The sequence below is a fragment of the Pteropus vampyrus genome, unplaced genomic scaffold (assembly GCF_000151845.1).
Source record: "Pteropus vampyrus isolate Shadow unplaced genomic scaffold, Pvam_2.0 Scaffold340, whole genome shotgun sequence".
Lineage (NCBI taxonomy): Eukaryota > Metazoa > Chordata > Mammalia > Chiroptera > Pteropodidae > Pteropus > Pteropus vampyrus.
Window position 1 is genome coordinate 1,516,387 of NW_011889121.1, and position 16,363 is coordinate 1,532,749.

The 16,363-nt window shown below is 34.1% G+C and overlaps 1 protein-coding gene across 2 annotated transcripts in view; it reads right to left on the reverse strand.

Moving 5' to 3' along the window:
- The window catches only part of DMD (dystrophin), a 2,089,898-nt gene that overhangs the window by 1,488,454 nt on the left and 585,081 nt on the right, over positions 1 to 16,363 (reverse strand). For both annotated transcript variants that reach the window (XM_011378471.2, XM_011378473.2), the window contains exons 8-9: positions 12,462 to 12,643; positions 11,078 to 11,209 (exon numbers count right to left, since the gene is read on the reverse strand). In XM_011378471.2, the coding sequence (XP_011376773.1) occupies positions 11,078 to 11,209; positions 12,462 to 12,643 (314 nt within the window). The remainder of the gene's footprint in view (positions 1 to 11,077; positions 11,210 to 12,461; positions 12,644 to 16,363) is intronic.

Below are 16,363 nucleotides of genomic sequence, written 5' to 3' on the forward strand. Positions count from 1 at the left end.
AGTTACCTACCAGGGAGCACCCATAAGACTGGCAGCTGATTCCTCAAAAGAAACTTTGCTGGACAGAAGGGCTTGGCATAAAATATTCAACGTGATGAAAACTCAAGATCTGCAACTAAGATTACTTTATCTAGCAAAGCTATCACTTAGAATTGAAGGATAGATAAAGAGCTTTCCAGACAAGAAAAAGCTAAAGGAATTCATTGCCACCAAGCCAGCATTACAGGAAATGTTAGAGGAACTTCTTTAAGAAGAAAAACATATCAGACATAAGTATCAAACATAAGAATAAAGAATGGCAATAAATACATATTATTAATAAGTACTTCAAATAAAAAAGAATTAAGTGCTGCAATCAATAGAGAGGTTGGCTGAAAGGATAAGAAAACAGGACCCTTACATATGCTGTCTACAATAGACTCCCTTCAGATTAAAAGACACACACACACAAAGTAAGAGGATGGGAAAAGATATTGTAGGATGAACCTAGAGGGTATTGTGCTGAATGAAGTAAGTCAGATAGAGAAAGAAAAATGCCATCTGATTTCACGTACGTGTGGAATCTAAAGAACAAAATCAACAACAACAACAAAAATTGAAACAAACTCATAGATACAGGGAATATTTTGAGGGTTACTAGATGGGAGAGGGGTTGGGGGTGTCAGTGAAAAAAGGGCAAAGGGATTAAGAAGTACAAATGGATAGTTACAAAATAGTCATGGAGATATTAAGTATAGCATAAGGAATACAATCATTAATATTATAGTAAATAGGTAAGGAGAAGAGAAGTACAAGATTTCTTGAGGGATCATTTTGTGAATTATATAGATTTCTAATCACGATGCTGTACAAACGATACTAATATAGTATTGTATACAAAAAAAAACGTATGGGAATAATAATACATGGTCTTTGTAAAACATTTAGAAGGAAGCTAAAACTGTCTTCATTCCTATTCCTTAGAATAACCACGATGAACTTTTAAAATTTTCATTATATCACTATATATATATGATCCCCTTTAATCTTTTTATTTTAAAATCATATTCATGCATATCCTATAGCAAAAATAAACTAAATATGAATTGATATATAGTACTTTTGGTGAAACTACTTCCTTCAATCTATCATTCAACTCCTGAAACATGCCATTTAGTGCAAGGCATGCACATGTGAATGAGCAAGAGGCAAGAAGAAAAGAGGCATCCAATTAATTGAATGACATAATTCAAAAACATGCCATAAGGCAAGATCCAGATTTAAGAGAGGGGGGTTATACAAAGGAGGAGAGTCATATATAAGATTGACAATATTTGCCAGATCAAAGAAAGTCTTGAAATCTAGGCCAAAAGATAGGAAGGAAAGGGTGCTAGAAATAATCCACAATGGCAATAGGTAGGAACGAAGAACCAATTAGGTATGAGGTGGTTCAGGGAGAGGGAGTCACACATGGCTAGATGGGTTCAAGCCTGGGTGAGAATAAATGTCACAAGAGATTCCTGGTCCCATGGGCAAAGATGAAGTCAGCTTTAAATATATTGAACTCCAGTTTATAGTAAGACATCTGTGTATGAAAACTACTAATCCGTAGGTAGGTGAAATTGTAGAACTTGACCATTTCAAGAGTAGAACTGAAACTCTGAGAATCATGGATTGTGTCTGAATAGACACAAAAATTAAGGGTATGGGCATACTTTGTAAGATAGGCGCTTCCTTTTCATTTCTTCTAGTTCATGAATATCTAATGACATTTCTAGCTTTATAGTGTTATTCACTATGTATCCACCTAACCTTATATTTTGTAAATATTTATCATCTAAAATAGTTAAAGATAACATTTTTCTTTTTTCTCCTCTTTAATTCCACCCCCCTCCAGCTTCCATCCCTGACCTATTGATGTATTTTCCCCTCAAGAACTGGATCTCTGAAAGTGGGGTGTCCCATCCCACATACTCGTGGCGTGCACCTGGGGTATGGTCCGCTCTATCTGGACCTTCTGCATGTAAAACAGATGTGCTAACCACTATACTATGGAGCCAACCCAAGATAATGTTTTTCTTGACTTCAACTTGAATTATTTTGAAGAGCTCCATAGTATGGTTTTTCTGTTTTTCCTCTTTGCTATTTTACTGATTGATATAATTATTACTTTTCTGATGTTTTACAGACTTTTTATAATACGGAAGATACTCCTCTGGAATGTTTCTACATACTTTAAGCTTGATACCTCAATTTAAAATGTATCAAATGTATAAATAATTATTTCACAAATGTATAAATAATTATTTACCTGTCCTTTGGTGGTAGCATACTCCCAGGAGGTTAACAACTATTGCTCATCAGACAAAGAGGAGGAAGAGAAAGATTTCTTTTTCAATCCAAATGCCTTTTAGTACTTACAAATATTAAAAGGCTAAGGAGAACGGTAATGAGAAAGGAACAGATCCTCTGACTGACCTGGCTGGGAATTTCAAATAGTGAAACACCGTAATAGTATTAGAAGTCATGGCACCTGGTTTGAGTCCCAGTTCTGCCAGTTACTTGCTGCTTACACAAATCCTGTATTCCATAAATTCCTTTGAATTTAAAATATGAATGTAATAAAATAACTTATTTTTTTTAATGTACTGGTCAAATAAGATATATATTCAAAAAGCTTTTTAAAACTTCTTGTTAAAGAAGAGAGGTGCCTCTTTTTTTGTTCTGGCAAGATTGCTAGATTTTATTCTTATAAAATTACAGGAGCATTAGCAAAGTATAGGTAACTTTCTAAAACTTGATTCCTTTAATTTATGAGCTATTTGAGAGCAGAAGACAATATTTGGGGCTCAAAATGCTTATTATATGAATGTAGAATCTTCCCTAAGCTGTGCAAGGAACATAAAGATCAATAAGGCTTTATAGGCAGAAATATAGATATGTCCTTATTTGCTTGTTTATTTGTTTCTTTTTCTTTGACATTGTTTCCAGGACAAGAGTAGTTTCGCAGTGCCTCTAGAAGAAGAAGGCTCAAATGCAGTCAACAAATAAGGACGGGAACAACCTGATACTTGGGAGCATCTGAGAAAAGCCACATGATACCAGCCTTATTGTTAGCTTGCAGATAATAGGTACCTTCCTCAGATTTGTACCCCATGGTATTAGACAGTAGGAGGCAGAAAAAGAGACCCTCCCCACCCCCCACCCCCGCCGAAGATGTCCATATCCTAATCCCTGGCACCCGTCTATATGTCACATTACATAGCAATGAAGAATTAAGGTTGCAGATGAAATTACGTTTGCTAATCAGTTGACCTTAAGATAGGTAGAGTTTTCTAGATTATCCAAGTGGGTCCAATGAAATCATGAGTCCTTAAAAGTGGAAGTAGGAGGCAGAAGAGTAGGTCAGAGTAATGTGATATGAGAAAGATTCAACTTGCCCTTGTTATCTCTGAAAATGGACGGGGGACATGAGCCAAGGAATGTGGGCAGCCTCTAAAAGCTATAAAAAACAAGGAAGTGGATTCTCCCCTAGAGCCTCTAGACAGAAGGCAGTTCTGCTGACACCTTGATTTTAGCCCAGTGAGACCATGTTGAATTTCTGAACTTTAAGATAATATATTTGTGTTATTTTAAGCCACTAAATTTGTGGTTATTTGTTACAATAGCAAAAGAGGAAAGTATTGTATAGACTCAGTACCAGTTAGCAGGATGGGTTAATCCAAGAGAAATACACTTTTGTCTACATGGATATAAACTATTCAGTGTAGCTTTTTAAAAGCATTACAATGCAGGTGGCCCCTCACTTTCATTTTCTCTTGAATGAAACTGGCCAACATGGGACAGTTTTGAGAGTGAATAGTGATGTTATTAGTAATTCCACTATGATAACTGCTATATATCAGGATTTTCCAGGGACCCTATCCCACTGGCATTTCACTGGTTAATTGTCAATTCCAACATTACTTGAATTAATCAGCATCATTTAATGCTGTTAAAAACACTCTCTTCTCCCTGAAACACTTTCTTCTACAGACTTCCAGAATATCATACCCTCCTCTTCTTCCTCTCCTCTTTCTTAACGTCTGTTTTATCCCTTTTGCTGATGCCTTCTGAACTCTAAGTCTTGGAATCTCTTAGCTATCTGTACTTTTTTCCTAGGTGACCTCATCCAGGTCAATGAATTTAAATACATCTATATTCCTAATGACTTCCAAATTACTTATCTTCAACTTTAATCCTAGAACCCCAGGTTTTGTATATTCAAGTCTCCTAAGCATCTGAAAGGTTAACATGTTCAAAACTGAACTCCTAACATACTCTCAAACCTGCTCCTCCTACAGCCTATCCTCTCTTGGTCAGTGGCAACTCCATTCCTCCAATTGCTTAAGCCAAAATTTTGTAGTAAACCTTGGTTTCTCAAATTATTTCATAACTCACACCTATGATGTCATGTGAAGCATGACCTTGGTGCAATGGTGGCCTCTATTCTGCTACCTGGTATGCCATCCCAGAGATCATGAAACAGAAAGGGTCGCCGGCCAAATTAACATGTTCACATCCCATCATTTCACTCATGTGTGGGTGAATAGTGATGTTATTAGTAATTCCACTATGATAATGAAATGAAATTTAAAATGAAAAGCATTAAAATGAAAAGCCACAAACAAACAAACAAACAAACAAAACTCATAGATATAGACAAAAGAATGGTGGTTACCAGAGGGAAAAAGAGTGAGGGGAGGACAAAGAGGGAAAAAGGGTCAAATATATGGTGACAGAAGGGGACAAGACATTGAGTGGTGGGCACACAATATAAAATACAGATGTCATATTATAAAGACACACACCTTAAACTTACATAATGTTATTATTAACCAATGCCACTCCAATAAATTTAATTAAAAATAAATAAATCATTTTAAAGCATATGGCAAGAAACAAGATAAAACAGATGAAGTAATGCAATTAGGATATGGTCAAACAGTTCTAAGGATCACACTATTTAAATCTTGGGTTGTACAATGTTAATATTTTGTTGTATCAGCCTTTTCTGCTGATGATGTGTGTGGTGCATGGAACGAGAGGTGATATTTGAGCAAGCTGCCCAATAGACAAAAGGTGCCAGAGGCTACCATGTACACTTGCTCTACTGGAGAGATGCAGGGAAAAATATACCTGACCTACAGCTGAGCTCATCAGTTAGCCTACTAAAAATTATGAGATTTATTTGTGTGTGTGTGTGTTTTTTTTTTTTATGTAGAGCACTTGGGAGACCATAATGAGATCTACTGAGTATCATTAGTGGGTGGCCAATTCAGGAATGGTGTAGCAACCCAGAGGTGATATGATCGTATTTTAAGATTTGGTCTTTTCATTTCTACTCATAAGTCACTCTTGTGTATTCCATTATTTATTCCATTTTAACATATGTAAATGGTTAAGTTACTATCTATAGTTAACATACATTTGACCTCTGCCTATGTCTCATAGGCTATTTGCTTCTTCATCAGCTAAACTTAACTCATGGGTTTTAATTATGTCTCATAATACCCAAGTTTAGTTATGATTTCTGCTTAATGGTCTTTAGAAGTTTATCTATCCTCTTTGATTTTTTTATAACACAAATAAATATTCTCAAAAGAAGACAGCAAACATGTGTTCCGCATTGCATTAGCAAATACTATAGGTTGTCCAAGTATATCCAAAATTCAACCAGTATGCATCATGCTCATTGATAGAAACTATGAAAAACAATGTGGAGGTTCTTCAAAAATTAAAAAAAAAAAACAAACAAAAAAACTACCATATATCTAGCAATCCCACTTCTAGGTACATATCCAAAAGAAATGAAAATAATATCTCAGAGAGATATATGGACAGCCATGCTCACTGCAGCATTATTCACAATAGCCAAGGTATGGAAACAACCAAAATGTTTATCAATGTATGAATGGATAAAGAAAATGTGGTGTGTACATATATACAATAGAATATCATTCAGCCTTAAAAAGTAATAAAATTCTGCCATTTGTGACAACACTGATGAATCTGGAGGATATTATGCTAAGTGAAATAAGCCAGATTCAGAAAGACAAATATTGCGCAATCTCATTATACGTGGACTCTTAAAAAAAAAAAAAAGAGCCAAACTCATAGAAATAGAGAGTATAATGGTAGTCTCACCAGGTACTGGAGGAAGGGGGTCATGGGAGTGATTGTTTAATGGGTACAGACTTTCCAGTTTGCAAGATGAAGAGATTTCTGGAGATGAATGGTGGTAATAGTTGTACAACTTTATGAACGTAATACCACCAAACTGTATACTTAGGAATGGTTAAGATAGCAAATTTTGTATTATGTGCATTTTACCACAATAAAAAAATTGGGAGGAGGAAGGAAGAGAAACAATCCATATCCAAGCCCCTATCAAATCTTGCCTAGATTATTGCAATAGTATTCTAACAAGTCTCTTTGTTTCCATCCTTGCTCCCTTCAGTCTATTCTCCATACAGCAGCCATGTTGAAATAATATAAGTTTAGGTCACTCCTCCAATTGCTTTCCACTTTGCCACTACTTAAAAGGCCCTCTGAGATCTGGTCTACTATAACAGTTCAGACACCATCTCCTAGCATTGTGACCCTCTTCGATACCTTTCCTTGAATAGTCCAAGTAGTCCCACAACTCAGGGCTTTTGCACTGTTTCTTCATCATGAGTTTGTCTTCCCCAACATACCCACACCTCCTTCCAGTCTTTACTCAAAATTTACCTTCTTAGTGAGTCCTTCTCTGACTTCCCAAACTCAAATTTGAACTCTTCTTTGCCACATACGGTAAATTACACTTTCCTCTCTTATTTTTGTTTCTTTTTAGCACTCACCATTGCATTTACTACTACATTTTACTTTGCTTAATACATATTACTTACATAATATTTAAAAGGTTTTACTTGTTTATATTATTTATCTTATTCATATTATGACTATCCCATGAGCATATGCCCTCCATTATGGCAGGAATTGTTTCATATGTTTGTTTATTGATATATCAGGTGATCCTATAATAATATCTGGCACATAGTAGGTGATTATCAAATAAGTGTTAAATGATAGCATAAATGAATACTACTCCATATGTGAGAAATCCTATATATAAGAATCATAGTAGAGAAAAGTCAGTGTTGGTTACCGTAAAGAACATGGTCTTGGAATTAGATAAATCTAAACTTGAATCCATGCTCTGCCGCTTATTGATTAGGCCTTGAAATTTTGATTCAGTTGGCCAATTTGTAGGAAACAAAAGTCACTCTAAGCTGAGAGGACCATAAAAACTAAAATGGAGAAATTGCTTGGCACTTATGAAGGAGAGCCAGTGATTTAATTTAGTTGGAGTAAAGAAAACATGAAATAGACTAGTGTGAAATAAGCATGAAAATATAAATTGTTAATAGGTCATGGAGCTTCCTAATGAAATTTAGGAGAGTGGACTTGTTATAAATTCAAAAGAAAATAAAGAAAGTTTTGTGAATGATATTAAAACGATTAAAAATGAAATTTAATTGGATTTAGAGGAGGCAAAGCTAAAGATAGTGATAATAATTGCAAAGATATTTCTGTAATCTAGAAGACATATATTGAGGGCCTGAGTCAGAGGACATGTGCGAATAATGAGGGGACATAACTTAAAGGAGAAATGCTGTGAGGAAAGAATTGACTTTAAGTGTTCCATTATTGCATATCAGATCAATATAGACAAAAGATCATGTCACATATTTAAGTCTGGATGACTGCTGAGTAATGTTATCATTTACATAACAAAAAGAATAAGAAACAGGTTTGTGAATGATAAAGTTCACTTCCGGACACAGGAGGTTTGAGAAATCGATTGACATCAAGGTATAGATAAAAAAGAGTTGAAAATGAGTTGGAAATGTGGCTGTAACTCAAGAGATATTGGAAGAAGTAAAAACATGTAATGGTCATCTGCATACAACTTCAAGCCAAGAGATTAAATCATATTGATAAGATAAAGTATATAGAAATAGGAAGGTCAAGAGATCTTCCATGAGACTCCTACACTGAAGAGTTGGTAGAGAAGAAAGGACTAGATAATGAAAGAGATACAGAACAGTCAGAAATGGAGACCACTAGAGGCTATGAGAACAGTATTTCAACTATAGTAGAAAGCCTGAGAGCTGAAAAGAAGACATTTGATTTAGTGACTAATTATTTTTTGAATGAATGAATGAAAGAAAGAAGGAGGGAAGGAAGGAGGGAAGGAAGGAAAGAAGGAAGGAAGAAAAGAAGGAAGGAAGGAAGGAAGAAAGGGAGGGAGGGAGGGAGGTAGGGAGGGAGGGAGCATGGACTACAGAAGGTGGTAAATGAAAGAAAGAGTCATGTAACAGTACATTGACAAGATAAGTGGAGTGATTTGTTTGGGGAGAGGTGGCATGCATGTGGGTAAGAGTGCCTACTGGAGTTTTGGACAGAGGAGACTCCAGGAGAGACAGAGAAATTGAAGTGAAGAAGAGATTGTGGATTTTTGATATAAGATTAAGATTAGGAGTAGAACGACAGGCATGATTGAAGTCATAAAAAATAGGAATTAAATATAACTATAAAAAGGGTATCCTCCATTCAAGGATGGATGGCAATTAAGTGATACAATGAGGGAAGGTTAGGGGTTCACACCACCAAATGATTTTTCTTCTTGGTAAATTATGAGAAAAACTCATTTATAGGCAGAGATCCCGAAATAAATCAGATTGCTTCACCTCAACAGGTTCACAAACTGCGATGAGTATAAACAAGATTTTTCAAGACTGGGACCAATAAGGATAACTGCTGTTTCTAACATGTTGGGAACTTTTAAGGTAATTAATGAATTTTATGGATTCCATAGAGGACAGTCACTTGCCTGGCTATCTTCCATATATATTATTGAAAACTTCTCCCTTCCTTGTAGACTACCAAGTAAACACTTCAATGAAACCCTCTAATGGAATCCAATCTGGCTTGCCTCGAGTTCATTTGAAGTGGATCAGATACAACCTGTAGGGGGCAGGACAGGCTCAGCCCCGCTGAGAAATTCTTCAGAAAATATTCTTCATAAATAATTAAGATATAAACTTATCAAATCTAACTAAGTGTAACATTATTTTGTGATATGCTACCTTAGAAACAGGCAGAATATATCATTCCCCATTAAATGTAATTCATGCTTTTTCTTTTCTAAAGGATAAGATTAGGTACATTTCAATAACTTATGTTAAACAAAACAAATAAGTGAATGTGTTGACTATTTTATGAAATATATATTTTGTAATATTTAGACAAAAGTAAGTGAACGAATGGAGTCTAGCAAAATTAAGTCCATTTTTAATTACTTCATTAAGGAGTTATACCTGAGCAATGCCTTAATGAGGTGGTAATGAGGTAAAAATGTGCTGCTAGAATAGGCATTGGAGAAAACCTGGAAAAGGCAGCTCAATAGAGTGATGAGGGGGAGAAATGCTTATTTCTTTGTCTTGGCTTATACCCCTTTATTTTAGTCTTATTCTTTAAGTCTTAGAGGTTTCAATGGGAAGATAGTGATAAAAGAGCCTAGAGAGTCAGGGGGAATCAGGAGGGTGGGAGAAAGGGGAAGGGAAAGAAAAAAAACGGTGGACGTATTTAAACTTCAAATGTGTATAAAATAGCACCTCCCACTTCTATAAGGTTTACGAGAATTGTATCAGTTCATATAATGTGGACACGCGGCATATAGTAGACAGTAATGTGTGGCAGAATTATTTTTGTTTACTGATGATAGGAAAGCAGATTAAGTTTCTTGTTCAATTTTATACAACTAGCCTTTGTGAAAATGTGGATGGGAATTTAATTGAAGATAAGGATGAGTCACACGTACTTTCTCATCCAGTCTCCTTTATTCAGCTTTGCAAGGAAAGTAGCCAAGGATAGAGGGCATAGCTAAGCCTTGAAATGTGTTTCCCTGGGGGAATCTTTCAGTGTTAAGAATTTTCAGTCTCATGCATCAATTAACTATGCCAAATAAATCACTAATTAAATACAACTACTATCTTTAAAAAAAAAAAAAAAGTATACTTTTTCACCAATAGGATCAGGTCTATCATTTCTAAATTCCCATTAATAGTATAGTTTTGATAAAACTTCCTCAAGAACTTTTCAAATTCTCTACTCAGCAAAATAAAGTTTTCTTTTAAAAATAAATTCTAGCAAATCTAGCAATTCTAGCACATTTCACTTTCATGCTCTAATATATACAAGGCTATAATTTTTTGTATTTTTAGGTTCCCTACATTATTGCAATGGTAGAAAACTCCACTAGTAAGATGCCTTATGTGGAAAGTATTAAATGGTATATAGAATCTGACCCAATTTTTCTGTGACTCTTTTATATAAATACTACAGAGCCTATTATATACAAGTTTAAATTAGCAAAAATAAAAGCGATCACATGAAGAAGTTTGCAATTATGGTTTTTAAATAGAATAGAAATACATTTTTTATAGAATGAAAATATAATAAATGCATCTTTATAGAGTATATATTTCCTTAACATATTATATATCTAGAAAAATCTCCCCAAATAGTGATTAGTAAATTTCATATATTTTCACAGTTCTTTCAAAAGTTGCATATATAAACCTTTAATGAACTTAATGATTGTTTGTAACCATTTGCTACCCTTACAGGTAATTACATAATGAAAGCATAAATCACTACTAGGAGAAACCCCATTCATAAACAATCAACATACGTTAAACCCAGAGCACTTTGTAAAGTATATGATTGCCTAATCACTATATTGTACACCTAAAACTTATAAAATATTATGTCAGCTGTAACTAAAAAATAAATTTAAAAAAATAAATAAAAAATAAAGTGAACAAAATCTAAAGAAGTCTAATAGCAAAACAGCATCATGTGAGAGTATATAAAACAACTGGTAACAATGAAACAACTCTTGATGGATGAGGAAAAAGGCACTGCTAAATTGGAACAAACAAAAGCCATGTTAGATTTTTTCTTGGATGAAGAAACTTTTGGTTTTGTAGGACAGTAAATGTTGACAGACCTGTGAAGGAAATGGGCTCCGTGTGGGGTCAGAGGTGGTGACATAAGCGGCCTGTGTGTAGGCATAGCTCTTGAACCGAGGCTTAGGTGAGGAAGGAGTTCGTTCATAGCCCTGTGCTAGACTGACCGTAATCTGCAAAAAAGAGTTGGGGGAGGGGGACAGAGAGGAGGAGGAAACATGAGTAATCCTGGAAGGACTACTTTTCAATACATTAGAAAAATGAACATTAAATGGAAACAGTGAGATGAAAAGTTTAACTGTAAAAACAAATAAACTGCTGTTAGAAATGAGTACACTCCAAGACCTGTGGTGCTTAATATCACGTTGGAGAGCAGGTCATCAGGGAAGATATAAGGGTAGGATTTAACCATAAAAATTTCATACTGACACAACTCCAGCACTAATATGGGATGGTGCTCTTCAATCTGGCAAAAATAGGCATCCAAAAGCAATTTTCTATGAACCCAAAGTAAACAAAACCAGAATTCATCAGGTCGATACCCTGGAAAGGACTGAAGTTTTCATAAACTAAATATAGAACTAGCTCAGTAGAGTGAGAAAATTAGACCTAAGCACTTTCCACACCTTCAACAGAAATTTAGCTAAAGGCTTCTTCATCATTGCTTGTGTCAAAAAAATACAAGAAAATACCCCAAATAGCCATTACTGGGAGCAAGAAAAAGCCATGTAATGAAAGAAATTCCACAGGATTCTATACGATGTAATAAAAATTTTTATCATATGTAGTATCCATTTAATTTTGATTTAAAATATTTAAACTACTTTTATTTTAGCAAAAAAAAGTTACCTCGAATAATCAAAATTTGTTAATATACCAGTGGGCTGCCACTAAAAATAAGAAAATATTATTAAACAGTACTTGCCTTCTCTCTGACTCTAATGCTTTTCTCTTTGCTCTAGTTGATGGAAAGTTTAATGTGTATATGAGCTTATGTTTTATTTCATTTTACATAATGAAAATAAAATATATTCTGTATTCCATATTGCTATAATAGGGTGTCGATCAATAACAGAGTATTTTAACAATGTCCTTTGAAAACAATATTATAGTCCGTGATATCAGATAAAACTTTAAAGGTTTACAGTCAGTCTCTCTCTCTTTATAAAAACAAACAAACAAACAAAAAAACAATGAGTCTCTAAAATATGTATATACACACACACGCATGCACAGGTACATTATGCTACATATATAGATAATATATTTGTGTGTATGCACACATACTTTGTTACATAAACTTATATGTATGTATATATCCATAGATATAATAGTTTTATATATATATAGGTATGAGTATGATACCTAAAAATGCATCTAAAATAGGAAATAATTTTGATATTAGTTGTACTTTCAGCACTGTACCTGTTGAGAATAGTGCATTTGATGATGTAATTGAAAATGTTCTTCTCTAGTAACGCTAGATGGCCGTGGCAACATTTCCACTTCCTGGATGGCTTCAATGCTGACTTGTTGAGGCAAAACTTGAAAGAGGGACGTGATGTACATTAAGATGGACTTCTTATCTGGATAAGTGGTGGCAACATCTGTAAGTACATTAACACCACACATCAGTTTTGGGTTTCTATATTTGAGTCTCTAAAAGGAGAATGAACAAATCAATGTTACAGGAAGAAGACAAATTAATGAGCACTCGATTGTCCATGAATATCCTCCAGAGACCAATTAGGACATGATAATCAGGCCTAAAATGCCCTTCCAATTTGGCAGACCAATGAGATGAGCATTAAAGTTAATTTCTTTTCCTTGTTCACATAAAAACTTCATCCCGTAATACTTTTTTCTAAGTCAAATTGCCAAACTAGCCCATCTAAGAGAGTGGTTCTCTTTAGATAAGAAACAAAGATAAAAGATAACATCTTCTTGTCCACTTAAAATTCTATTAGCATGTCAATTAAAACGGTGCATTGGCAATTAAACAATTACACAAAAGAGTTTAATGCCTTGGCTTCCAGTAAAGAAAGCTTGTGCCTCCTAATCAAATTTTTGCTGGTGATTAAGTATATAAAGAGCAAAATATGTCTTTTTGTTGAAATGAATCATGTATTTTCACAATAAAAATAGAATAAAATTATATATCTATACCGTATATATAAAGATTTATAATATTCCTCAAGTATATTAAAAATATTTGTTTACATTATGGTGCATCTGTTAAAGTCAAATGTTGGTTCCCTTCTCAGATTTTAGAGATAAATTTAAAAGTCCTTGACATAGAATTGATCAGACCTTACATTCTTTGCCACATCCAGGGAATGAAAGAAACTCAGCATTTAAAGACAAAAATAATTTGTAATAACACATAATAAGTGGCAGCTCCTTCTAAAGGTTCTTTGGCTAGTTGGCATTACAATTTACACACTAGGCTCATTCCAGGCAACCAAGACATAAAAATAACCCTTTATGTGAAGTATATCATCAATCCTAGAATGTAAGTCCTGGTAGGAGGCCAAGGCAACTTTGCAGCAATGTGCCAGGCATTTTTTCTTGCCATAAATTTATCTTAGCTAGTATTAAAAGATCTGTTTTAAATTAAATATCTATATGCTAGACAGGTGTTCTGATTATGAGTAAAAAAGTCTCAAGTCCACCAGCATAAAGAAAGGTCGAACAGATCACTTCGTCCATCCCTTCACAAGTATCAGGAACATGATTAATCAGAACAACTATTTTTAAAGTATTTTTAAAAGAGTTACAGAGGAGAGAAAAGTTAACTAATGTTCCTTGGTCTGCTTCTATCCATAGTATAATACAGTACTTCTCAATTTTTAATGTGCATATGAATCACCTGGGAACTTTTTTTAAAACCAGAATCTGATTCAGTAGGTCAGGAGTGGAGCCTGAGGCTCTACATTTCCAGCAAGCCTCGAGCTGATGCTGAAGCTGCTGCTGGCTTTGAGTAACAAGGGTCAAAAAACTTACACTGACGCAGACCACTATACCATCTACTCTTTCACCATTTCACTCATTTTTTTTTTTTCAAAAGATACTTATTGGACACTTAAATGAATAAGGGTGAGAGGTACAAAGTTATACAATACGTATTCTCTGTTCCTTATTATAATTTAATTATTAACCGACAGATGAGGAAAGTAATTTTTACAAATATTTTTCAAGGAAAAACTGAAGAATATTTTGTGCATGACTACTGTCTGTCTAAAAAATCTGACTATCTTAGCTTTAAAATTCTGAAGCCTAAAATCTCCCTTTCATTTGATAATTTTTTTCATGTGTTCATTGTATGATGGATACTGCACTTCATCATATTTTAAAACTAGATGTTTTCTTCCTTCTCACTAGTCACTTATCCGTGAGGAGTGTAATTTATAATTCTGTTTATTTTTTAGTGTATTAAATAAAACCATGCTGTGAGAAAGGCATTGCATTAAATAAGGTTTGTAAATGACTATTTACTGCTGTATTATATATACACATGTGCAGGTATACGTTTGGCTTCAAATATATGCCAAAAAATATGATAAAAAGAAAAACAAAGGTAAAAATAAATCAAGCATTATTTCTATTGTCTCAAGCAAATGTCTATAAAATTATAATACATTTTAACTACATAAAACATTTTGTGAATGAAAGCAAATATTAATATCGATAATTACCATAAATATGCTATTTGGCCAAACTATTGACATTTTTGCCTCAATCTATTACGATCCCTCCTCTGAGGTTGTACAAGATTCAGGTAAAATCTAATATTTCTTTTTTTAAAGAAAGGGATTTAGATATTCTAAAATATGTAGAATTCCTTGAATATATATTTACTAAAGACTTAAAATACTTTAATAGATTATCCAGGAGATTAACAAGATAGAGAATTTGTGGATTCTGCTCACAATCTGGACTAATAAAATAAGTAAAGAAAAAGAAAAGTATAAAATAATTCATTGCTGAAGAGAATGTAAAATTTGTTCCTTGAATGGGCACAACCAGTGGAAGAAATTATTATTGAGGGACTAGAAAATTCTTTATGAATAGGAAACTGAAATAAATATGTATAGGATTTCATTAGCTGGGAATGGGAAAATAGGGAAAATGGGGAAAAACTATGAGCAAAAGAGCAGAGGTAGGGACAGATTAGACATGTCCTGGGAGTAGTGGCTCTGAGTCTCTGAGCCACAAGAGGAGGATAGCGAATAAAAAGATAACATGGGTAGATTGTGAGTGGAACGTTTAGAGATCATTGACAGCAAACTAACAGATCTGGCCTTAGTTCAATAGGTCAGAGAGCAATTAATTACATTTGAGGAAGAGTGTGACACCATTAAAATTTTTGTAAAGTAAAACCATTAAGTGCAGAGGATTCACAGACTAAAAAAAACTGGAGGGATGTGGGAAGCTATGACCCAATCTACACACAGGCAGTGTTAGAGAACTTAAATAGGTTACATAATGAAAACAAGGGGCTACATGATAGGAATGCTGAGAGGTCCAAAATGACTTCGTTCGATTTTTTGATCACTTACTCCACAGTCTTTGGAAATGCCTACATACAAAATTTTGTCCTAATCTCTGAGGATACAAAGATTAATAAACTGAGAATAAAATGAAGGAGATGGATGGAGGGAGGAAACTGTTTGTTCCATAGCCAAGGTAACAAGTAGCCACCAATACACTTTTCAGTCTCATTTAAATCAATTAACGATTACCTGCCTACATGGTCTTGATCAAGCTTCCCCAACTGGTAACACCTCGATTCTGAAAAGTCTGTCAATCAGGAGTGAATTCACTTCACCAAACAAAATTCTGAATGCAAACCAATTAACAGTAGTCTCACCTGAGCAATCAACCACGCTTCTAAAAGTGACATCAACCTATAATTCTGAATGTTCACAGATCTCTTGACTTCAAACCTAAAAACACTCTAATTTGAGAGACTGTGGTTGACCAGCATAATTCCCTCTTATTTAAGCAATAAACTCAGCTTTGTGTTTTCATTTCAAATATTGAGTAATAGTTACAACATTTGATAAAATTCAAGTGCTCAATTTCACTTGTAAATTTAAACTTTTTAATGGGAATGTATTAGATGAGAGTGTGATGTAGTGAAAGAACAAGCAATTCTCAATTTGAAGATTTGGATTTTTAAAAATCTGTACCTAAATATTTATATATGTAAAGAAATCTCCTTAATATAATTTACTTCTCTTTCCTCACTTATGAAATAAAAATCTGCATCCCAATCTCACCATGGTGTTACGAAGTCCAAATGCAATGATTACAAAAGAATAAGT